Below are 25,385 nucleotides of genomic sequence, written 5' to 3'. Positions count from 1 at the left end.
TGGGGTTAATTACTGGGATCAGAAGGCATCTTGATGCTGAATCAAATGTCAGAAATGAACCAAACTGTAGCTACAGTATTTATCTTGCAACTAGTAGGGGATTAATTTTATACCACATCCTTAGTTAATAAGTTTTTGAAGGATGCTGCATTTTACTGAAAGCTGTAGAATCCCACTGGAAAGTGGGCAGTAAAATAAACTAATGTAAGGCTCTGACCCTCTTCTGCATTGACCTCCTTAAGGTCCTGTAAAACTCAGTTTGTGTAGGTGGCTGTGTACAAGGGCTGCCTGTTCTCACTCTTGGTGAACTTAGGCTAGGTCTTGGTGCCTCTGTGACACAAGAGTCTGGGTCAGCATGAATGAAGCTAAGAAAATAAAACCTTCAGCTTTTGCATTATGAATAGATGAATCAAATGGAGTTTTGGTCATACGGAAATGATGCAAGGGAAACAGCTTTGGCTAAGTGAATAGATAAGTACAAGGCCACATCCTACAGCCTTTTCTCAACCCCCTCTTGGGCACAGCCCCAGCTCCACTAACTTAGAGAAAAAAATTACCAGCATGAGAATGGCCCATTTTTAATCGCTGAGTCAGACAAAGAGGTTTATATTTTAAAGGAGACTGGTTTTCCTGAGGTTTGATTTCAGGGGCCAGAATATTAATGGTACTTTTAAAATGGAAGACAAAACTTTCAAACTTATTGTGGGCATAGTGATTCAAGATATACTGAATTTTCTCCTGGGTTCTTTCTGTTCTGCTCCTCAGGAGCCAAAATGAGATCATGTGCTATACTGAGTATATCAGATACTAAGTCTAAACTATCCTAAATCTTAGTCAAAAGGCTAATTTAGTCAAAAGGCTAATCACTGTCTTATGTCTGAATGCAAGTTTATAACTTATAACAAATAATGTAAATAATTTCAAAGTACTCTGTAAATGCAGTGGTTCAAATATATATTTGAGAATAGTCTGAGGGTATTTAACTTTATCACCCTGTAGTTTTGAATAGTCTAATTTCCTGGAATGAGTATATTGAGAGAGTTTCATGATATGTGTATATATATGTATATACAGGTCTGACAGTTGGCACATTATTCTGAGAGCTAAGTCTTGTCTCTGCTTTCCAGAGCTCCTCAGTGAGGGAGCTGGTCTGTTCCACTGTGTGAAGGAAAGGACTAGATTTTCATGGTGGCATCTCTCCAGAGCCCAATTTGGAGTCAGCTGTGCTTTACCAATGACCCATAGTCCTGTCACTATCTTCTATTTGTCACTTTGTTAGGTGCTAACCCAAATGAAAAGCTTTGGTCCTTGAGAAAAGACCATTTAGTTTACTTCCTTTTTTTTTCCCCCCAGAAAGTCCTTTTATTCACCTGGAGAAAATGGAGAATGTCGTTGAGACAAGGCTAGGTGATACAGTCAAAATTCCTGTCAAGTTTAAAGGATATCCTCCACCAGAGGCTAAATGGTATGAACTGGGATATAATGTGTTTGAAAAAATGAGCTATTCTTAATTAAAGCAAATCATTTAAATATTCAAAGCGCTCTGTATTTTTTTTCAGGTATAAAAATGGAAAAGCCATCAACGCAAATCATACAGTTAAACTTGGCTATGCATTAGTGATCACTGAAGCAACTGAAAAGGATGCTGGGAATTACACAGTTGTCCTTACAAACCCCATTAACAAGATGCAGAAAAACCATACATTTACCCTGCTGGTAAATGGTAAGTGGGATTACAGAGGTGCCTTTCTTTCACATGTGGATGTGGTATATTACCATCCTTAGGCTTAATTCATCCCATAATTATGAAGATTTAAGTACTGAAGAAGAACAGCCCTTGAACCTCAGCCCTGGGAAGGCAGAGGCGACCGGTCTTTTCTGGCTCTAGGATGTGTCAGTCAAGAGGCTGCAGACTCTGGGTGTCAGTGTTGTGATGATACTTTGTGTGGGGTGGGGTTTTATGTTTTGGTTTGTTTTTTTTCTGTATATTATTCTTTGCCTCTGTGTCCTGCTCTTTTCCTGCCCTTCTTGCTGGCTGTGCTGCTGGAGTCCTCCTCCACCCGCTCCATCCTGGCCCTGTCCCGCCTCACCCATCCTTCCTGCCCCACACAGGCTATCCCTCCTCTTCTGCCCTGTCCTCTACAACCCTCCTCCTCCTCCCCTACCTCCTCCTTTCTGCTCCCCAGGAAACAGCCTATGCTTTGAAGACAGCAGGTCTTGGAAAGGGCAGCAAGGCTACGTGCAGAGGGATCAGGCCAGGGGAATATTTTGCATTTAATGGCTGGAAATGGTGGTGAGAGTCCAGGAACTGCATTTTAAACCATGGAGTATTGAAGGAGGGTTTTGTAGGAGATCCCAAGTATCCTGATCCTCCAAGTGTTGGGCAGGTTCATTGCTTCCCCACCTGTCCTTGGAGGTGCTCTGTGTTGCGCTCGCACTGGGGCATGGTGTGAATTGGTCACCGTGGGTCTAATGCACGCGCACTGGGGAGCCTTCAGCGGGAGCTGTGACCTGCTGCTCTCCCTGCAGTGCCCCCCCAGATTGGTGAGAACGCGCTGATGGCCCCTGTGGACTCCTACAAGTACGGCTCGACACAAGCGCTCACCTGCACCGTCTACGCCGTCCCACCACCCACCACTGTGCTCTGGTACTGGCAGCTGGAGGAGGAGTGCACGTTCAGCCCCCAGTGAGTGCCAAACACTTGTTATCTTCTGCAGCTTATGTAGGTCTCGAGTGATATTTGTGTTGGGTTGGGGTTTGTTTGGTGCCTCCCTCATCCAGGCTCGTTACTGAGTGCAAACCCAATGGCCAATGAAGAAAAGGATTGTCGTACTTAATTTACAGATTGCTGCAGGCAGGCTCTGCCAAGGTCATTGTTGTTGGCAGAGACGAGGGCCACCCGTGGAGAGGATCCAGCAGCGCTGGCATGTTGCTGTCGTGCTCTCTTGAAGGGCATCTTGACTTGCAGGGGGTCTCAAATGCAGCTGTTCGCATGCCCTTCCCTCAGATCCCCCTGTGGGCTGCAGGCCCAAAACTCCATCCCAAACAGAGGAAATTTGCTGCTTATGCTAATTATGTGTCCTTGTGGAGGTTTTTTTTCTTGTGCTCAAGTGCTGAATGTGATGGTGCTCTTTATCTGTGTGAAAGTGTATCTCAGAGGAAGTGCACTGATTGATGTTGGGGAATGATAGAGAGAGTGCCTGACTGAGATTCACGCAGCTTCCCTTATCTGGATCTGCCATAAGCCCAGATTTCCTTTAAAAAAAAAAAGACCAGGGTAAAAAAAAAAAAAACCAACATTCTTCTTTCCTGTTGTTGTTTTTAAAATGATTCCACTAGTTTCTTCCTTTGGTGCCTGGTTGCTTCCTACACAATGGCTACTGTCCTCAAGAAATTCTTGTAGGGAGTTCAGTGATTTTTATGTCTCTCTGTCTTCCTTTGAACTAAATCAACTTGAATCATCCATTTATGAATGGAGGTTTGTTCCCAGAATAGCTGCTTTCCTCCAACCATCCCAAATGAGCTGACACAGGCAGATTAATTAGGAAATTCACCTTTAGGCTTGGGGGTCCTTTACTTTAAAGAGCATGAAGGTCTCAGGAGGTTATAGGGTGAAATTTAATGGAAATATTTCCAGAAGCATATGCTTCCCCCACAGATGCAAGCTGTGGCCAGTGATGCATCTGACTTATAAATATCTGCATATTATAAGGAGAACCCAAAATACCTCTCTTGAAGGGCAAATATTCCTCTTATCTAATGCATATGTCTCTACTTACATTTCAGGAAAGTTCGCTCAGGAGCCAATCCATATGCATGCAAGAAATGGAAAGTGATCTCAGAGAGAAAGGGTGGGAATCAGGTTGAAATTAAGCACCGGGTCGTTACTATTGCTGGGAAGACAAAGGTGAGCACATTTTCTTTTCTCTTGGCTGGGGATAATTAACTCTGTTCAGCAGTCCACATGTCTGGAAATATATCACTAGAGATGAGACTCTTTTCATATATCGTTAAACTTGGGAATCTACTCTCAGCTAGGTGGGTAAGCTCCTACTGAAAACAAGAGGTAGAGATACACACTTTCAGGTCCTTTGAGCACTCATCCGAAGTGAATCTCTGTTGTGGAGTATAACTTACTTAGATTTCAATAAATAACTTTTAGTGGTCTAAAGTTAGGTGAGTTAGTCTTGCCAATTAACTGTAATAGAAGTTGGAGAGACTGAAAAGCAGAAAAAATTGTGAGTGCAGCATTTTTTAACACCTATACCAAAGTCCGTCTTCTGCTTCTTCCTGTTTTCTTTTACCTGATATTTACACACTTAAGGACAAAAATGTAAATTTCAGAAGGGGACTGTGCTTCTGCCGTGCCATGGATTTGTGCTTTGGAGGGATTTGTGGTTGTACAGGTATCTGCAGAGCCCTTTGCTAAGCTATTGAGGGAGTTGGGCATTACTTTAGCACTGATATGGTATGAAATTGTTTTTTTGTAGACTGTGAGCACCCTCATGATTCAAGCAGCAAATGTGTCTGCTTTGTACAGATGTACGGCTATGAACAGGGCTGGGTCAAGTGAGAGAGTGATCTCCTTCCATGTGACAAGTAAGTGCACCCTGCCAAGGACAGACATGTTAAATTAATGTTATTTTGTCTGTTTGCTAATGAAAGGCACTTCAGTTACCTGATTTCTGTCCTTTGTGAAATTCTTTAATTCTTTAGGATTTTAGGTTTACTTAAGATTTTCTTTTGGCAGCCTTTAAAGTTTCCACTAATTTCAGCCAAGCAATTAGTTCTACTAATCTACTAGCATCAGAGTGGTGGGCCAGTGAAAGTGATGAAAGATGGGAGCTGTTGTCCCAAGAGTGACTCTTGTTGAGTTTTTGCAGTCACTTAAAAGAGCAACAGAGAAATTATAGTAGTGTCACAAAATGAGTAAAGACTTACTGTGAGAACTAAGGCTAAAATTTTCCAAACCGCCATCAAAGAGCTTCTGTCTCCTTAACAATCAGTCTCCATATTCACATGCCAAAAAATTTATTTTAATCCATATCTAAAAATGATCTATAAGATAGTGCTGAGAATCATCTTTAGGTTGGGGTAAGTTTCTACAGGAAGAGTAACTGTATTTCTTACACAGTCCTTCATTTGATCCATTTGAAATGTATTGCTTTTAATGAGATTGTGCTCCTTAGATAATTGATTAGTTGATTGACTGTTTGATTTGACTGATCTTTTTCAATGTTTCTTTTTCTTATTTTCAACCAGATAGGATGACAAAATCTGTATTTCCAAAACAGCTTTTTTGAGTTAATGTTAGCCACAAAGTGCACAATCAAATAGGAATTTATTTTACTTTTTTAACTTACAGGGGGACTTGAAATTAATGTCCAGCCTCAGAATCAAGTGACAGAGAAGGATAACATGTCCTTGCGATGCACAGCAGACAAGTTCACCTTTGAGAAGCTGTCATGGTACAAGCTCAGCGCTCACGTTTCGCAGACTCCCTTTGGAGGGCTGCCCATGCCTGTTTGCAAGAATCTCAATGCTCTCCAGAAACTGAATGAGACAGTTTCAAATACCAATGGTGAAAATGTCACCTTAGAGCTCATTCTTCGTAACATCTCCCTCCAAGATGCAGGGGACTATGTTTGCATTGCTCAGGACAAAAAGGCTAAAACACAGCACTGCCTGGTGAAGCACCTTACTGTTCAAGGTATGGATCTCTTACTCTGAAGCAAAATGAGTGGTTGTGTATGAAAACAATTACAGTAGTGGCAGCTTTTGATATGTTAGGCTTTGCATGTGTTTGGTTAATGGTGCCCTCAGTTTGTTAAATGGATTTAAACCAGTTGTAACACACACTTCTGGGGCTTGTTCAGGCAGCAGAGACTGTTTCATTTATACCAGTGAGGAAACACTGTCTGAACCACTGTACTGTGCAAGGAGATGTGTTTGGCTTCTGCTGAAGTGTTTAGCCCAGTAACTTCTCAACTTTACTTTTCAGAACATGTTTTTCTCTGTAGCTGTGTATGCACGTGTGTATTCATGCTGTTGCTTTGTGTGACTGACTCTTGAGTTTGGAGTAGTGCCTGTAATTTAAAACTGCCATGAGCGATACTAGTATTCAGGAACAAGCAATGCAAACTGATAGTCACTCAGCTTTTCACACAAATAGTGATGACTTTTCTTTGGGAACTAGATGTCTAGGTTGATTAGGCAGATTCAGGGAAATACTTACGCACGTTCACAGCCTGTCCTGAATGGACGTTTAATGTCAAACCTCTCATAAGGACCCTGGACACAGAAATGTGAGGGAAGCAATTTCTCAACTACTCCCTCTTCCCTCAGCAGCCTGAGCAGTTACAAATTAAATCAGCTAAAGCAAGTTATATCAATGCTGTTGAAATTTTCTTTGGCTATTATAAATTTTTCATGTCATGTGGAAGTTGAACTATGATCTTAACTAACACGAACACTTTGGCTCTTGGTGTAATAAAAGGATTTGAGACTTTGTTACTGGGACATGCACTGCTACTACTGAAAAAAAATGATCTTTTTCTTAATAATCAGTAATTTTACTGTATTTCTGTAATTCAAACCAACAGAGCCCATGGCACCCACACTTATTGGTAACCTGGAAAATCAAACAACAAACATTGGTGAAACTATAGAAGTGTCATGTGCAGTGAATGGCATTCCTCGTCCAAGCATCATGTGGTTTAAAAATAATGAGACCCTTGTGGAAGATTCAGGTGAAGATTGCTCCTTTATTATTAAAAAGCTTTGTATCATGGGACTGACTGCTGATTTTCACCATGAAAATTTTCATTTTGAATTCTTAACAGAGAGAGACATAAAAATAGCAAAATTAAGAATCATAATATTTTTCCAGGTATTGTTTTGAAAGATGGGAACAAAACACTTACCATCCGTCGAGTGAGGAAAGAAGATGGAGGGCTATACACCTGCCTTGCATGCAATGCCCTTGGATGCAGTAAAGCAGTGGCTTTTTTTTCAGTGGAAGGTTGGTGTTTGCTTCTTTCCAGATTGTGCATAAAATCTTTAGAGTAACTAGAAGGAAAATCTACTTGCTATCCTGATGGGAGATCTGAAAATATACTGTGAAATTTGTGAAAAGTCCTGACCATTCCTGTCAAGCTCAAATTGGGTGCTGTCACAGCTGTCATACCCCAGCTGTTGAGGTTGATGCTTTCTTCTCCACTATGTTGCTTAGAGCTTCTCAACAAAACCTGGATCTGTCTTGTGATTGCAAAGAAAACTCTGCCAATCTATATCATGTGCAAACCCATACAACAGAGCTACGTAAAAATGTAGATATCCTGGGGCATCCCTGTTTTCTAGGTAGCATAATTGTCATGCTATGTTTTTTAGCATAGTATGTTGTACCTTTTTTTGAATTGTGTCATTGCTTTCAGAGCATCTAAGGAAAGCATAGTGAAGGCTTTTTTGCAGTCTGTTGTGATTGCTGTCCCATTTCAATGAAACATGTGGTGATTTTGAATTAGAGGACTACAGCCTTGGTCCACCACACACCACACTCTGAAAGCAGCATTTGTGAGACCCATCTCTCACTTGTTCCAGTCAATTTGTGGCCCACCAAAATACGAGTTGCAATGACAAACAATAAATGGTAGCAACAGGTTATTCGGAAGTGTGGGTAGCTGGGACCATGATGGACTTTCCACTAAGACCTGCAACAAGAAGCCTCAAACTAAAATCTTCTTGCTCTTGATATTTTCATACTTTAGTCACTGAGCCCTTCACAAACCTCTGTCTTTAAAGTCAGGTGGTTGTCTGATCCATACCATCAAGGTAATTAAAGAAATATCATGGTATTCTTATAGGTCTCTTTAGGATACTAAGATGTCGGGCAAAATGTTTACCTGGGGTGGAAATTATCTGCAGATGGCATTGATGTAGATTTCAGCTGTTGTGGTAAATATGACTGGGGCACATCTGTAGAAGTTTGAAATCTGTGTGGGACATACTGTTTCACTCCAGTAAATTTATAGTGCAGCTCATGGGGGTCATGCAATGGAGTGTGCTGCTGTGTAGGAAAATCTCTGTGGTGCAAGGCATGAAATACAGGAACATGATGTGGCACACAGGGGCTGAAAAAGAGGGCTGTATCTGTGCACTAAAAGGTGTTCAAATGGTGTCTTCTGGCCACTATTTTATGGGAAAAGGAACACTGTAAATAGACCTTATTATCATGTTCCTGTAGAACCACATTTTTTATGCCCCGGCTGAATGATGTCAAGAGACAAGAGAGAGATTGTTTTCTAGGTCATTCTCACAGCTCTTTATTTTCTATATGATGGGGATGTTTTTTTGGTTTCTAAAGAAGGAGTAATTAGTTTTTGGTATTCTAAAACAATTATTTCTTTCCAAAATGTGAATTTTACTTTTTCATATTTGCCAAAGGTCCAGACACTGTCTTTGGGACAAAGTTGATGCTGAGAAATGGGATGGTGTGTAAAACAGCATGGAACTGTAATATTCCAACATAAACCCCCAAGCTTTTTGTTTTGTTTTGCTTTCGTTTCCTTGCTCCATGTTGCACTTTTAAAACGAACCTTCAGAACAAGGACCTCCATTCTTTACTTTAATGAATGAACAAAACAAATATGCTTCCAACTATCACTCAAATATTCATTTATTTCTTCCCAGGCGCTGAAGAGAAAACAAATCTGGAGCTCATTATCCTCGTTGGCACTGCAGTGATTGCCATGTTCTTCTGGTTGCTTCTTGTAATCATCCTCCGGACCGTTAAGCGGGTAATGAAAAAATTCTCATACTGTCCTATCAGCACTGGTCTTGCATGACAAATGAGAGCTGACTTGAGGCCTTTTGTGTTGCTTCTTTCCATTGTTCTTAAATCAACAGACACATTTTTTCTCTCCATGCCATAACATTCTTGCCTGGAACCAAGGGCGCAGAAATTTGTTTTTAATTGAACAGACCCTTGCAAGAGAAAAATGTTTCATCTGGTTCTGTTTATTAAAAAAAAAAAAAAAAAAGAGAGACAGAAAAGTGTGATTAATTAACAATGGTCACACTCATGATGACATGGTCTAGTGAAATGGTAGCCTGGCATTTCTGGGAACTAATAAAATACTCTAAAGTGAGAAAATGGCATTTTGCCTGCACACTGCCAGCAAAAAACTGTGCAACTGCAACTAATACCATTTTCCAGGCCAACGGAGGGGACATGAAGACTGGCTACTTGTCAATCATCATGGATCCTGATGAAGTCCCCATAGACGAGCACTGTGAGCGGCTCCCATATGATGCCAGCAAGTGGGAGTTTCCCAGAGACCGGCTAAAGCTAGGTGAGTTTCCATTGCATGAGCCATTTAGTGATAGTGCAGCCAGCACTGTGCTGGAGGGTGTTTTGGGTCCTGGCTCACCACAGTACTGCTCTGCTGCTCGATCCCTGGGTGCACTCTGTGTTCCCATAGAATATGATGCATCCTATCTACATTTTAAGTCCTCTCTTAATTTCTGCTTTATGAACTAATTTTGGAGTATCGTTTTTGTTCTACAACTTTTGCCTGCTGCGCCAAACGAGTATGTTTGTGTTTTCACTTCAAGGTAAACCTCTTGGACGTGGTGCTTTTGGCCAGGTCATAGAAGCAGATGCTTTTGGGATTGACAAAACTGCTACCTGCAAAACAGTGGCAGTCAAAATGCTTAAAGGTAAAAATAATGACTAGAACTTCAACTTGAATATACAGTATAGGGATATTTGTCAACACTATAACCATTGTACCCATCCTTGTGAAAGTTTAGCTTAACGGCTGTTATCATGAAGCAATGATTAGAGAAAGTACATGCCTTTCCTTCACTGACAACTGGAGCAATGCAACTGTGGTTTCTTAGCCACTGCTTATAATTCTGCTTATGTTCAGAATGTAAAGTTGCTCCTGCAATCAATTTGCACATGTCCATTTTTGCCTTATGCATCCTCGTTGGAAGCTTTCTGCAAGTCTCAAGACAATGGCTTAGGCACGCTCCAAACTGAGTTGTAGTTTGGAATAGCTTTCTCCTCACTTTAAATCATATTATACTGCTTCACATTTGCCACAGGAAAGTTGAAATGTGTGGTTCCCAGACACATTGTTCCTAAGGAAGACATAATGGGACAGCAAAATGGGGCTGCCAGCAGCTGGAAGCTGTATTCCACAGCAGGCTGTACAGGCATAGCTGACACAGCCTACCAGCCTACACAGCTCCACACCTGATGGGCTGGATAAATACCAGAAGAGAATGGGGAGGAGGGCAAAACCTTTTTGTCTGTGATGCTCCTGACCTGTGTTGCTTTACCTCTGCAGAAGGGGCAACCCACAGTGAGCACAGAGCACTCATGTCAGAGCTGAAGATACTCATTCATATTGGCCATCATCTCAATGTTGTCAATTTACTTGGAGCCTGCACAAAGCCAGGAGGTGAGTAACTTCTTACTGGGGGAGAAGGTGCTAAATGACAACCTTATTTCTTCAATTTTTGCTGCATAGACAATTGAAATTAAAAAATAAGGATTTGAAAGAGTAGTGCTTTCTAACAACAACAGAAAATCTGATAAGAGTGAGCAGATCCAGAGGTGGAATAAAGGCAGAATAAGAGTGGAAAAAGGGCCATGCAGCTCTATCCCGTAGTTGTTCTATCACTGCTTTTCTGTGCTTGAGATCCACCTTTATAGTGGACAGCCCATGTGTAACAGACTTCAGAGATGAGTCTAATACCAGATTTAACAGGTTACTCTTGTCACCAGCTACAGGGTGACAGCAAGTTGGGACTTCTCTGTCTTTGGATGGGCTGTTGGTGCCTATGTGTGTATGTGTGTGTAGGAGGGGAGATTGCATCTTGGAGTCTAGTTCTGAGTGGATGAACCTATTTCACTTTATAATCAGGGACAGATGTTTCATTTAGCAAATCCAGTACTACAAACTAATTTGGAAGAAATTCAGTGTAAAGTAACTAAGCAATAATTTTTCAGGGAAGCTGACTTGTTGGCTTACTGTGGGAATAAAATTTAATTTGTAAAGTTCCATGACAGAAGTCAGTAGTTGAAGGAAACTTAATCCATAAATATTTATTTCCTTGTTTATTCCATAATAAAATAGAGATGGCCAGTATGTGGAACCTAGGATGAAAATTTGTCATCATAGCATATGCTTATATGAAGTAAATTTGGACATGAAATACCATATTTAGATTGTACATTTAGGCATATATGTCTGAAACCAAGTTTCCTGTTTTAAATTTTCAGTACTTTAACCACCTGTAGAAAAATGCATGGATAATCGCATATGTATTTTATTGCAGAGGTTAATTGCACTGAAGTTCATTCAAATATTTATGTTGCATCCTCACAATGTCAATTAACTTGGGCTGCTAGCAACATTTCAAATACAAGCATACCACTATGCTTTTTGACATATGAAATTAAGCCCATGATTTTGATATGCTTTGTTTTTTCCCTTTAAACAGCAGAAAAATGAATAATTTCAGTACTTTGATTAGATTTTTTTTTTAATTACTGATTTTTTTAAAAAACCTTTAACTATTGGAATGCTCTTAGAACTGTATGTATTTCTAGCCAGAATTTATGCTGTGAGATAAGGTGGGTCATAACAAATTGCTTTATGTGTTGTACAGGCCCACTCATGGTGATTGTGGAATATTGCAAGTTCGGAAATCTGTCTGCTTACCTACGGAGCAAGAGGAGTGAATTTGTCCCGTACAAGGTAAGGAGTCAAGGTTAACAGTAAAATGTTTGATTTGGTGGGTTTTTTCCACACACAGTGTTTCTTTTTCTGGTGCAGACTAAAGCAGCAATCCTTGGGGACATGTCTTGGTGCTTCTTGGTGCTTCTCATGGGAATGAGAGATGGCAAAGACATCAGAGGTCATTTAGTCTTTCCCCTGGCCCCTGCAATGTAGCTGTTTTGTTATTGTTAGCTTAAAATGTGCAAAGGAACTGGGCTTCCACTATTTCCTTTGGCAGACTATTCTACACTTGGCTGTATCTTTCAGGAAGTTTTTTCTGATTATCAGCCTGAATTTTTTCCTTTCTTAGTTAAGCTCCAGACCACCTTAAATAACTGCATTCCTTGCTTAGTTTATATATCTATCAGATATCCCTAGGTATCTGCTGTCACATGATTATCTATTCTACTGTACCTTTGGCTCATTGCTGAACAAGGTTATACATTTCTTCTGCTGTTAATAGTTTCATATAATTAATGTAGCTCATGAGTTTACATTCAGCATTTCACCTCCCAAGTCCTTCACAAGAAGGAGCTCCATCACAGCACCCCTTCTGCACCCTGATTTGACAGAAGTGGGAGGATGGAGACCGGCATTTTCAAATTCATTTCTGGGCACCTCTGACAGGAATCTTATTTCTGGAGAGCATCCATCTGGAGGATCCCTGCCTTCTGAGGGTCAGATTGCTGTATGGAGAACTTGGCTGTGTGTACCCAGCTCTCAGGGTTACCCTGGGGACCCTAGCCTTTTCCACCCACAGCCAAGAGGGAGGCCCCTGGGCTGTACTCTCCCATGTTGGTAGACTTGTCTTCCTGCAGCTGCTGTGTTTACATCAAAGCTTCTCACCAGTGCTTGTTGGTTCTCCAGGGGGTTATTTTTCTTTATCCTTGGAGATATTGTTTACTATTTTATATTGGCAAAGGCAACTCTCTGCATCTTCTTGTGAGGTAAAAAGATAAACAAATATCTGAGAGGCCTTGAAGAAGGAGACAGGGTTTCATGAGAGTGCTGACCCTTGCTTGCACAAGCAGCGGGAATAGGATTTGGCAGTGTCACAAAACAGCCCTGCCAGGGAGAAAATCACCAAACCAAAGCAGGAGAAAATGGAAATGTTTTGGAGGACACCTTTGGGGCTGGATTCCTTCCTAGAGGCATGGAGTGGCTTAGGGGAAGAAGGAAGTAAATCAGATTTTGATGGCTATTAGGGTTTTGGCCAAGGTAGAGGTTTAGCAGAAGGGCCTTTTCAGCAGCAGGAGGTAAAGCCATAGCAGTACAGAGAGGCTGGAGTGTATGAGAGGGTTTGGCAGCATCCACCCATGTGTGTTTCACAAGTGGAGGACACCAGGGGCTGAAGACACCAGCTCCTCAGTGCGCAGTTAGTCCCCAGCATGTGGAGATGCTGCTGGCGTTTGGCTGGGAGGTTGTGAAAGCAGGAGAAACTTGTGCTGTAGAGTGGCAGAGGGTGCTCCAGCTGGTGAACCTGCATGACCATGAGTTGGGTTTTGCTGGTACTGTCCGTGCACCAGCCCGGTGCCCCGACCAGAGCTGGCTTGGAGCAGAGCAGCTGATCTGGGTTTGCTTTTTTGCAACCCAGAACCTTTTCTGGATTGCTCTCCCTGCCTTCCCTGGTGATTTTGGCATAGACCATAGGGAGCATCACTGCCTCTCCAGCAGAAACTTCTGGTATGCTTTCAGCTTCTGATTTTTCTCACCTTCCCCTCATATTTCTAGACCAAATGTGCCAGATTTCGGCAGGGGAAAGAGAACTATGTTGGCGATGTCTCTTCTGACCTGAAGCGACGGTTGGACAGCATCACGAGCAGCCAGAGCTCAGCAAGCTCTGGCTTTGTGGAGGAGCGGTCCCTGAGTGATGTGGAGGAGGAGGATGGTAGGATACATCTTCTTCTGGTGTTGGGGCATGTGTCATTGGTGGGGCTGATGAGGTACACTGGGGACTGTGTGATTTCCAAAGCTTCCTCAAACTTGTGTGCAGGATATTCTCTGGATAATCAAAGTTCCTGAGCTATGAATTACTTAGATCAGCATTCCAAACTCCTCAGCCCAATCCCAGATAATGTCCTGTATGAAAAGGGTCTGATTTTAGTGTGAAGCTTTTTGGAGGTATGTCTATTTAATGCCCCAATATCTTCAGGGAAAACTGCAGAGTACAAACTCCGAAGGCAGTGCAGAGAGGGATGCACCAGCATGCTAGCTGAATTTCCTTAATGTTTACCCAGAAGTTAAATACTGTGAAATGCTGTTTGATTCACTGCTTATTGGCAGAAAGCTTGCTTTGCCTTCCCTCTGCCCAGGTGGTCTGTCAGGAGCAGGCAGCCTGAATTATCCAGTCATTGAAAGCCTCCCCAGGATGCACATATCCTCTGCAGTGGTTTCACTGATGCATTTGCCATGTTCTTCTTTGGCAGATGCAGTACAAAATGCTCAGTGCTGCCATTTCAGAGGCTGCTGATTTCACCTAGGGGTGGGATCAGACTAGTTAGGAGGAAAGCCATAGCTCTACTGCCTGTACCTCTACTGCTACTAAAAATAATTTAGTGCAAAGAAAGCATCAGTATGTGAACAGGGAGAATGATCTTGCAGTTTCAATGCAATCTAATAGGTAATGTCACACATGTACTTTGTCCATTTCCAGTACTCCCTGGTGCAGACATTGACCCTCTGAACTGGGATGTTACAAGAATTACGTAGACCTCAAGCAGCCCTTAGGGGTGAAGGTTTTAGCCACCAGTGTTGTAGTTCTTGGTGGATGTCTACTTAAAATCAAAAGCTGAACAAAGTCACAGAGTTGTTTATTTCAGCAGGAATGAAATGCCTAGGTATCTTTGGATATATATATATATGTAGGTCACTAGATAATGATATTAGGGTTCTTCTACATTAAACTAGCAGGCCTTTTTGCAAAAAAAAATCATCTTTCTACCTAATGCATATCCTTTCCTCAGAAAGGCTAGGTGGGGACTCCCTGTCCTTGGTTTCTAAATTAATCTGATTTAGAAAGCTTTACTCTCCTAGGAACTTGTGAGCTGAGTTTCAGTTGTTTGTCTTTTGGGATTGTTTCACAAATCTTTCCTCTGGAAATAAGCAAGGAGGCCAAGGGTATAACCCATCTCCTCAAAGTTTATTTTGCAAAAGACTAGTTTGCTGTAGTGTGGGTTCTTAGTGATAATTATATGGCTAAAAAAAGTGCTTGATTTGCCCTTCCAGTCCAGTACAACATAAGGTTCGGATGGACTTTTGCCTAAAAAGCAGTTATTGGTGAAATTAGTGACAAAGGGCATGTTTGACTGTCATCTGATTCTTTGCAGCTGGTCATGAAGACCTTTGCAAGAACCCTTTGACCATGGAGGACCTCATCTGTTATAGCTTCCAGGTGGCGAGGGGAATGGAGTTCTTGGCTTCACGCAAAGTAAGGAACTTCTCAGGAAGAGTGGCATGTTATTTATTTGACTGCAGGAAGTAATGCTGTAGGTCTGTAGAAGGAAACAGCATGTTCGTCTTTGGACTGGCAGTCATCCGCAGCATTTTCTCTTTGCTATAAGACATACCCAAATCATTAATACTACAGAGTGAAACAGCCCATGCATTTATTGACACAAATGTCAGTGATCTGTGTAAGCTTTATGGGCCACCAGTCCATAGAAGAATGGTTAAGTGGTTGGAGGAAGGGAGCTGACTTATGAGGACTATTAAAGGCATTAGAGACAAATCCCTGGTAACAGGAGCCTAAACGGGAGTAAAGGATTTTGCTCTGAGGAGGTTACTTGTACCTTTGTGCATAGGGATTGGAAGGACGGTGTGAGGAGAGACAATGCTCAGCTATGAAATTTCATGGATGACTCCTTGGAGAATCTCTTGCTGAGGACACCCTGGCAGTCAAACAGCACCTCACCTGCATTGTGGCCTTCTAGAAATATTTTTCTGTGGTTTGAGTCTAAATATGTAGAGCACATGTTTCAAAAGACGACAATTCCAGCAAGAGTGAGGAATTGCCTGCAGCTGTATAGAAACAAAAAATACTTAGAAATGGGAAAAGAAAGTAGAAGCAGGAAATAAAACACTGCTTTAGAGTGCAGGCTAGGTGTTCAAGAGCAGACTTCAGAGTCTTTCTCTACAAACCTACTTTTGTCTGCCTTTCATATACATCCCGATTGACATGCAAATGTAAAAATACCTGTTTACAGAATCTGCAGTTTCAGTCCATAGTAGAAGCAAATCTCTAGCCACTTTCAGAGGCTGATTTTTTTACTTCAGGCTATTGAGGCTTGGGTTTTGAAGTGTTTGGGCTGTTAAGTAAGCTGTTGCTCTGCATAGGTAGAGACATGGACTTCTTTCTCTGTAGTAAAGATTAGTTTGTATTGGAATCAAGTCAGCATTTTAGTGTGGTGTTTTTCAGAGAAGTAGTGGAGTACACAGATTTGGGTGAACTGAAGTAAATCTAAAGGTAATCAGATCTGAACCTGTTTTGTGTCAGCTTCTTAGGATAATTAATTAGCTAACTTCAAAGGCCCTCTCTGCACAGTGGATAAACAGATGTATGTTTGGACTTGGGAACACAAGTCTCCCTGAGCCAAATCAGTTGTGACCATCAAAAAAGCACTCAAAATCAGCAACTGTTGATGCTGAGGTTTCTTTTTCTTAAAAGGTTTTAAGAATTATCTGGCCTTTGAGGGCAGGAGCGCACATATGTGAAAGAGATCAGCCCTGTGGACAGAGCTGTGATGACAGGCAGCGTATGAAGTTGTTTACTTCTCTTTGCAGTGCATCCACAGAGACCTGGCTGCTCGTAATATCCTCTTGTCAGACAATAATGTGGTCAAAATCTGTGATTTTGGCTTGGCTCGAGACATCTACAAAGACCCAGATTACGTCAGGAAAGGAGATGTAAGTTTCAGATTATCTGTTTGATAGAGAACTAATATGAAATAGGGACTTATTTTTCCTTTTTTTCTAAAGAGATTTTTGGAAACTATGTTTTGCTAAACTGTGATACCATTTTGTTTATGAAAATGCTTTTAGGCCAGACTACCCCTCAAATGGATGGCACCAGAAACCATTTTTGATAGAGTATATACCATTCAGAGTGATGTATGGTCCTTTGGAGTTCTGCTGTGGGAAATATTTTCATTAGGTGAGTCACTTTAATTTTACTGAGCCATCTCTAAACAAAAGAGTCTGAAGAAAACAGCCATAGTGTTCTTGGATCCTCTGTAGCATTTTCTTTTTATTTCTTGAACAGTTCCTGTATATTTTCTCCATAGAAGTAAAATACTCAAATTTTCTTTAAAATGCAAATGTAGGAACATAGGCTTGAAATGCTTCTTCATGCAATTTCAGTAAGTGATGATGTGCCTCATTTACTCAGTCAGTTGCTGTTTCCATCATAAATACAAATTGTTTACACATCCAAATATATCAAATTGTCTTATTAACACAAACCATAGCAAGTTATTTACTTGAAAATTAATCCCAAAATTTAAGAGTCTAATGCATTAAAATTACTGCTGCTTTCATTTTAGGCGCATCACCGTACCCTGGAGTGAAAATTGATGAGGAATTTTGCAGGAGGCTGAAAGAAGGAACAAGAATGAGAGCACCAGACTATACAACACCAGAAATGTGAGAAACTGTTCTTCCATCTGCCCACATTTACCCCACACTACTAGAAGGTGCAGAAGCAAGCTATTTTTTTCTGTTTTCTTTATGCTGGTATTTTAATTGGTTTTGTCATTCCAGGTACCAAACAATGTTGGATTGCTGGCATGGAGATCCTAAGCAGAGACCAACTTTTTCAGAGCTGGTGGAGCACCTGGGGAATTTACTGCAAGCCAACGTCCGTCAGGTACATGAACTGTATTCTCTGGTTGCTAAAATCACTGGCTGAACCTGTCCCATCCTGCCAGCTATCACAGCATTCCATAGTTGGGTACTGTCTGCTGGAGCTGCCAGGGAGCCTGGGCTTCTTCTACTTGCTCCCATTACTGACCAGCAGTTGGGTCTCTGACCAGCAGAGAGTGACTTGTGGTGTAAAGATCCCAGAGGTTGTGTTGTGATAACCAAAAGCCACTCTGCCCTGCCAGCAAAGCTTCCCATGACACTCCTGCTGTCTTTGCTGGGGAGCTGTTGGCATGGGCTCAGTTCCCTGCTCTCCTGCTGATTTTCTGCACACTGCAGATGCATTCCAGCAGGTAGCTGCTGTTGATCTTACTGTGACAAAGATGGCTGTCTTAGTGTATGTGAGGGTGTGGGCTGCAATGCTTTTAGTGGCTATCCTGGAAAACAAGGATACAAGAACTTTATTGCCTGTGAGCAGCTCCACACAAATTAATGTATTAAGGCACGACCTGTGTGCAGGCATTGCAGTAAGAGAGCGACCAGGCAGGGACATGGGCCTCCCTTCCAAGCTTTCCATCTTGTGGCTTTCTCTTCTGTTACTACGGAAGTGGACAAGGCCAGGGCCATAGATGTGAGCCCACTGAATGAAGGAGGATGGATTTGGCTGTGTGCTCCCTATTAGACAGACTCTCCCTTTCTAACTTCTCAGTGATGATGGGAATTACACAGCCCTTCTGAACTCTCAGGTTCATTTTCTTTGTGGCATTGGGATTCAAATGTTACTAAAATCTATTTTTTCAAAGACATCAATAAAAAGTCCTTTTTACACATTATGTTACAGCATATCATATAAAAATCTATTTTTTAAAAAATTGGAAACTACTTGGAAGTGGTTTTTATTTATCTTCCTTCTTTTAATGTAGCTGCTCCTGCAAAGGTGGTATACTCTCCATAGTTTAATAAGGTTGGGCTGATGCATTCTCCATGTATGTGCATGTATCTGTTTATGTCTGTGTGTCTCTGTAGCCTATTTAATTTCTGTGTTTTTTTCACTGCATTCTACAGGATGGTAAAGACTACGTTGTCCTTCCTTTGTCAGTATCGCTGAATATGGAAGAGGATTCGGGTCTCTCTCTCCCAACTTCACCTGCTTCCTGTAGGGAGGAAGAGGAAGTCTGTGATCCTAAATTCCATTATGACAACACAGCAGGAATTAGGTATTTTATATGGTGGACATCCTACTGGGGCCTCTGGGAAGGTTTTGTTCATGCTGGAGGAAGGGAAAATGAAAGGAAGAGACTTCAGCTGCCTGGTCCATATTTAACCTTCTCCATAGGGATAAGAAGAAATTTATAAATCTTTTGTAGGCAAAAGCTGGTTTCTTACCTTCCCAGCTAGTGACTTTTAAATTAATTTTTAATGTTGCTACCCTTTCAAGACTTGGTATTCTCATTCAAAAACAAACAAAAAAAGCAAAACCCATGAAAATGACCATTATTTGTTTTTAAGGACCAGAATGCATAGAAGGTTTTACTGGTCTAATTCAGTTGTGTTTGCTGTGTTCTTGTGTTGCAGCTGCCAAGAATATTAATCATGATAGATCTATTTTTAATAACTTCTCTGGAATTTCTCCTCCTAAAGTGAAACACTGGAAAATATCTCATGAATTGATAGCCAAGAGGAAGATGAAGTAAATAGTGTTGTCACCATTTTTTGTCCACTGCTTGCTTCTGGTGGACTCCTAGGGCATCCACAATGGTAGATGCTGTTGGGTATCATGGCAGAGATGACCTTCCAGTAAGGAGTCTGTACTAATGCACTTCAGGGGCTTATGTTGGACCCTTTGGGGACCTCTGGCATGGGATGTAAGGGAGAAAGGCATGTAAGGCATCCAGTGCAGCCACTGAGATGCTGGGACCCCTGGATTGTTCAATGCAGTCTCAGACAAAGGAGGGTAGAAAGAGATGGATGTGACCATCAGGGTGGACACGGACTCTGTTGGCAGGTTTCATGTGGCTTCCATGAAACAGAGCCCTCTTCCTCACTGCTCACTGCTTGTTCCACAGCTTGTATCACAACCACAACAGATGGAGATTTGGGGTAGAGCAGGATTTTTATGTGGTCCTAGAAAGGACTACATAGGCACAGTGAATTTCACACTTCAGTTGAACTTAAGATTGTGTAGCTCAACTCTCAACCCCATGTTTTAGTAGCGGGGTAGTTCAAACTATACACATTTAAAAGACAAAATAGCATGATTTAACACTTATTTTCTACTTTTAATACTTCCTTGATGGCTTTTCTTGGTTCCCATTTCCTGTTATGAACAGAGGTAAAAGGCCTCTGTTGACATTTTAAGGAGACTTTGAATCTCTTTTCTCCCATCTTACCTTGTGATAGGATTGTGAAAGCACTTGTGGCAATGATGCTAGGAGAGGCAAAGTGAGGAGGTTAAGTCATGCTTAGGGGCTTTATTCTTAAGTTCTGGTAGCAGAAAATTATTTTGTAGGCATGGGTCTTGCTATACAGGTAGTATAGAAAAGATTAATCTGTTTAGAAATTTTTTCAATCTTTTAGAGGCTTTACTTCAGCTGTGGTGCAATTGTAACTGCAGTATGCCTTCATCTGCACTGAAGCTGTCCTGGAAAAAAATAAAAGTACTGACTATGAAAAAATATAATCACTAAATCAAAGCTGGAGGAGGATAACAAACACGGGGAAAACATGGAGAATAATAAAGATTAGTTAGATTGCTGATTAAATTAAAATCAGCAGGATCTCGTAACATGTGCTATATTTGCCTTAGGAAATAGATACACAATTTCTGAACTTTGAAAGATTGTCATTAAAAACAGTCAGGTGAGGTATGAAAGTGCAAAGTGTAAAGATAAAGCCTGCTCTTAGAAAGAACAGAAAAAATGTAATTCTACAATCAGTTTAATTTTCATTTTAGGAACAGTCCTGGAATAAACATTCAGATAAACAATGTTAAATGCCTACAGGAAGACAAATTAACTACAAATGGCCAGCATGGATTTGTCAAGAACAAATTGAGTCAAAATAATCTAAGTTTAATTTTTAGGGAGAATAATTGACCTGGATGATAGCAGAGGAGATGCATTTTAATGCATCTACAACAACCCTTATAGGCTGGCTCTTGTCTGGGCTGAGCAGAGACGGGTCTCCAATACTTGGGAGGTCACTGAGGTAAAGAAGCTGGGCTTCTCAGCCCTCACCACCCTGGAAAACTGTAGTCCTGGCCATGCAGTTCTATGCCTGTGTAGACATTTAATGCAGGCACACAGGGAGCTCCCAAACTTAGAAGGCAAGTTGTGGAATGAACTTCGAGTTGTACAAGATCAGGTAGTCCAGGAGGGTGCATGGACTAGATTGTCCACTTGATGGTTTTGGTCCTGGAAGTGTTGGATGAAAAATAAATTAGATACCACTGCAGAGGAGCAGAAGACATGGCCAGTGCATAAAGCTTGAAAGAACTGGTTTTGTTAAGTTTAGGAAGAGAAAATGGAGAGGGAACATAGTAACAGTTTTCAGTATACAAAAATTTGCTCCAAAGAGGGTGTTAAATAATGGGTCTGTGTCCCCAGCATTAAGACAAATTTTATTTGAGCAAATACTTGGGTTTAATATTTGAAAAACTTTCTAAAGTGTGATTGAGCACCTGAGCAGGCTTCTTAAGGAACTTGTAAAATCCCCACCAGTTTAAATAAATGTCTATTAGATATAAGCAGGATTCAGCATAGTTAGACTCAAAGCTGGGAAAAGAGGTGAGTGATGCTCTTAATAGTCTCCAGCTTTGCATTTCAAGTGGATGCAGGTTACTCTACTAACTCCATGGCTTTTCCTTCATTAGCTGTTAAGAGCATAAATTTGCCCTGTTTAACGGGGACACCGTCCATTTCATTCCGTATTCACTTAGGCAGAAAGCTGAGGATGCCGCTTTGTTTGCTGTTTTAGTATCTCCATGAAAGTCAATTTTATTTTTTTCTCCAATATTTTTTATGGATGTCATCCTGAACCAGAAGGCTTCTTTTGGAGAAGAGCCTTCAAGAGAGATTTAGCACTCCCTGTCCTGATTCCCGTGGCTTAAGGGCAGCAGTGTGCTGAGTCTGCTGTTGTTGTCTTAGGTCCAGCCAGGGGTCTCAGAAGTGCAGTCCAAAGGAAGAAACACACGTCTGTGCTCCAGGCTTCTCTGTTTATTATAGTTCTAAGCAAAGCTTGCAGGAAGTGAAGCCCTCCAGTGTAACTGAGGAAAGAAGCTGTTTTCTCAAAGCCATTTCTTAGAATTTGCTCTGAGATCAATATTGTCAGGAGCAAAAGGTCAGAAATATGCCACTTTCTAGGCTGCTCATCCCTTTCAATAAATAGATATTTTGGAGTTTGCATAATATGTTTTGACAAAAATGATTTAACTTCTCTGAAGAGAGATAAAAGGATTCTGATATCATTGTGCTGTTTGCAGCCAAGTTGTGGATAGTGGACACAAAATTTTTTTGTTTTATTTTCTTTGCAGTCAGTACCGACAAGGTAGCAAGAGAAAAAGCCGCCCTGCGAGTGTGAAAACATTTGAAGATGTCCCTTTGGTTACCACTGTAAAAGTTGTTCAGGAGGTGAGTTTGTCTATTTATACATATTTTCCTTCTGTTGATACTTTTTTTGTGTGTTTTTAATCTTTTTCCAACACCTTTGCAGGAAAACCAGACAGATAGTGGGATGGTTCTTGCATCTGAAGAGCTGAAGGCATTGGAAGAAAGTGAAAAACAAGTGAAAATACCCTTTAGGTAAGGCACAGGCTGCACATAGGATTGAATATGACCTTTTATTGCAATATGTCAGAAGACTGATTGGTTTGTAAAATTGTTTGGAAGACAAAATCTTTTCTAAAAGCATTTTCAAAAACAGAGAGCAAAATTACACCTGGTGTGCCTGGTCATATGCATTTGCTGTTAGAAGATAGGAGGTAATGCAGCTTTTGGAAGCCTCAGTCAGTGCCCAGAAAGGACTTGTATTTATCAGCTGCAATAGCATCAACCACCTCTCGAAGGTACTGAGCTGGTGCACACAATTGAGCACATGAGGACCTGTCTGGACCGATGAGCAGTTCTTGGTTTTTCACTTGCTTTTTCTTTTTTTTTTTTTTTTATAGCTGACACTCAAGTTTTCAGGATGTACCTGGGTGTATTTTCAGAGCATTGTACAGGGGTTTCATTGTGCAGTTCACAGGAAGCACAGTGGCATTCATGGAGCTGAAACCTCACATATGCTCTCTGAGAGCTTCTCAGGAATTATTTTTTTTCCAGGACAGCTTCAGTGCAGATGAAGGCATACTGCAGTTACAATTGCACCACAGCTGAAGTAAAGCCCCTAAAAGCTTTCTCTCCGTGTCATCTGTGGTCACAATCTATCTCCTTGTATCATTATAAAATGAAACATCTTTTTCATACATTAGTGAAGTTAGGGCATATGAAAAGGTCTCTCACAATCAAATGTGTGTTTAAAAGGGCTTGAAGCCAGGTTTAAGTAAGCTTTTTGGTTTGGTTGTTGCTGTGATGGAAAGAGTCGCCCACCTGCCCTCCAGAAGACAGTCCCCACAGCCCTCTCAGCCCTGTTTCTGAATGTTTTTTGCAGCACACTGGTGCCCAGCAAGAGTAACGAATCCGTCATGTCCGAAGCCTCCAACCAGACGAGTGGGTACCAGTCAGGATACCACTCGGATGACATGGACACCACCATCTACTCCAGCGAGGAAACTGAACTCTTGTGTGCCCAGGAGGCTTCGCCCCCGCTCTGCCGCGCTCATGGGCTCCCCTACGAGAGCCCCGCGCCGCTCTAGAGTGGAGCTGGCAGCTCCAGCTCCCCCTGGGATGTGCCTTCATTGCCTGGGCTGGTGGTATTCAGGTCTGATGTATTGAAAGATAGTGTCCATGGGACTGAGGAAAGACATTTATTTTTCCTGAAGATGATGCGGAAGCATCTGTCAGCAAAACTGCACCGTGCCAGGCTGGGCTCCTTTCCTCAAGAGACGCTGGTGGCTGAGAGTGCAAAGCCCTGGCCGTGGTGTGTGGGCTGTGCCAACCCCATGGCAGAGGCTGAGCCTGGTGATGTCGAGCATCTGCCTGATGCAGGCAGCATCATGGCATTCGACTCAACTGTTTCTACTTGTACGAAATAATGGCACATCCCTGCTTTTGTGGTTTGGTTTTTTTTTGTTGTTTGTTTTTCCCCTTGTTGCTGGACTCCAGGAAGGAAACAGCACAGCACTGGCTTCTTGTTTCTCAGAGTTATTCCTTGCTTGTACCTTCACAAACAAAAAAAGGAACCTCCAGCTCAAGGCTCTGGCACTCTAATGGCCTGAGACTAAACATAGGCTGGGCTAAATATAGGTGAGGGTGATGGTCTCTGTCCTTGGAAGAGGAAAAAGGCTGCTGTACAAGTCCTGTGAGCTGCATTTTCACAGTGAAGTTGGTTAGTAGGGAGAAGGCAGAGCATTGAGCCAAGTGATGGGACTCAAATAGCAGGGCCATGCCTGACCTCCGAGGATGGTCTGCTCCCCTTTCATCCCCAGTCATGCCTCACTCATGCCAGATGCCTACCTGCCTCTGAGCTGCCTGAAACTGCTGTGGAAAATACTCCCTTCCCCCCAGGCCACCACTTGGGCAGCCTCCGACAGGTAGAAAAGGCAGTGTCATTTACCCAAGGGCCACAGGAAGCACTGTGGTTCTGCTGGGGCACCCTACCTTCTCATCTCATTCCCCCTCCCTCAGATTTAAATCTGACTCTTTGAAAACTCAAGGTCTGTTTGCAGTGGCAGAGATCTCAGTTTATGTAGCCTTGGGAATCTGTGACTGGTTTCGTGGCAGCTCTGATCTTCTCTGAGTGATGAAATTGTGCCTAATTGTTGGACAACTTCTTACCTGTGCTCTTGTAGTCCCAGAACTCTAGTGATAGACACAATGAGGACTATAAGATTTTAAAATGTAAAGCTATTTCTACTGAGTTCTTTTTGTATTTTTATAAGTATTTTTTTTGTTTGTACTTACTATAATGTCAAATGCTGGGAACCATGAATATAAGGCATATACAGTATTTATAGCCTCTTTATGTAGAAATAAATGTAATATATTAAAATATAAATATATATTATATAACAGATATTGTACTATTCACATTTTGTATCAGTGTTCTGCAACATTTCAAAAGTCACAAAATTTTTTAATAGCTAGAACTTTTCACTTTATTAAAAGGGACTGGGAATTTAGAGCTGGGGGCTACAAGTAGGTTTGCTTTCTTTTGTTATAACTTTTCTATTGACAGGGAAGATTTTAAAGTACTACTTGTTTCAAGTCTACAAACGTGTTGTAGCATGTGTAGTGAAGAAACTTCAGTGATTTTTAGCAGTTGGCAATAAATACTTTTAGAGAAACGGCCAGAGGAAGAGACTGCTTGTACAAGCTGAATCTCCTCTGAAAGAGTTTATTATGTTAATTGGGGGATGGTTGATCTAATTGTATTGTGGCTTTTGCCTGGGGAGTGGCATTTTTGCTTAAAGCCTTATTCTCTTTTCCCACTTTTGTTCCTCCTAACTCACTTCCCACAGACTAAATGTTTTCTCTGCTCTTGTGCAGTGAAGTCTTCCTTTATTTTAAATCTGTGCTTAAAGCTCCTACCTTTTCACTCTGTTGTCCAATTTTTGACTTTCTCTTCTGCACTGTGTAGGCCTTTATT

The 25,385-nt window shown here is 41.6% G+C and overlaps 1 protein-coding gene across 1 annotated transcript in view; it reads left to right on the top strand.

Moving 5' to 3' along the window:
- Positions 1–24,812, top strand: part of KDR (kinase insert domain receptor) — a 30,401-nt gene extending 5,589 nt beyond the window's left edge. Inside the window, exons 8-30 of the mRNA XM_023925217.2 lie at positions 1,354–1,465; positions 1,560–1,723; positions 2,530–2,686; positions 3,787–3,907; positions 4,491–4,599; positions 5,366–5,710; positions 6,603–6,749; positions 6,890–7,021; positions 8,689–8,795; positions 9,215–9,350; positions 9,613–9,717; positions 10,353–10,466; positions 11,680–11,768; positions 13,521–13,677; positions 15,116–15,216; positions 16,569–16,691; positions 16,827–16,938; positions 17,327–17,426; positions 17,544–17,649; positions 18,708–18,859; positions 22,174–22,270; positions 22,353–22,441; positions 23,289–24,812. Coding sequence (XP_023780985.2) covers positions 1,354–1,465; positions 1,560–1,723; positions 2,530–2,686; positions 3,787–3,907; positions 4,491–4,599; positions 5,366–5,710; positions 6,603–6,749; positions 6,890–7,021; positions 8,689–8,795; positions 9,215–9,350; positions 9,613–9,717; positions 10,353–10,466; positions 11,680–11,768; positions 13,521–13,677; positions 15,116–15,216; positions 16,569–16,691; positions 16,827–16,938; positions 17,327–17,426; positions 17,544–17,649; positions 18,708–18,859; positions 22,174–22,270; positions 22,353–22,441; positions 23,289–23,493 — 3,080 coding nt within the window. The 3' untranslated portion in view covers positions 23,494–24,812. The remainder of the gene's footprint in view (positions 1–1,353; positions 1,466–1,559; positions 1,724–2,529; positions 2,687–3,786; positions 3,908–4,490; positions 4,600–5,365; positions 5,711–6,602; positions 6,750–6,889; positions 7,022–8,688; positions 8,796–9,214; positions 9,351–9,612; positions 9,718–10,352; positions 10,467–11,679; positions 11,769–13,520; positions 13,678–15,115; positions 15,217–16,568; positions 16,692–16,826; positions 16,939–17,326; positions 17,427–17,543; positions 17,650–18,707; positions 18,860–22,173; positions 22,271–22,352; positions 22,442–23,288) is intronic.
- The last annotated feature ends 573 nt before the right edge of the window (positions 24,813–25,385 follow it).

Source organism: Cyanistes caeruleus, chromosome 5 (genome assembly GCF_971803275.1).
Source record: "Cyanistes caeruleus chromosome 5, bCyaCae1.hap1.1, whole genome shotgun sequence".
Lineage (NCBI taxonomy): Eukaryota > Metazoa > Chordata > Aves > Passeriformes > Paridae > Cyanistes > Cyanistes caeruleus.
Note: the sequence above shows the minus strand (reverse complement) of the source record. Positions and strands in the feature narration are given on the sequence as shown.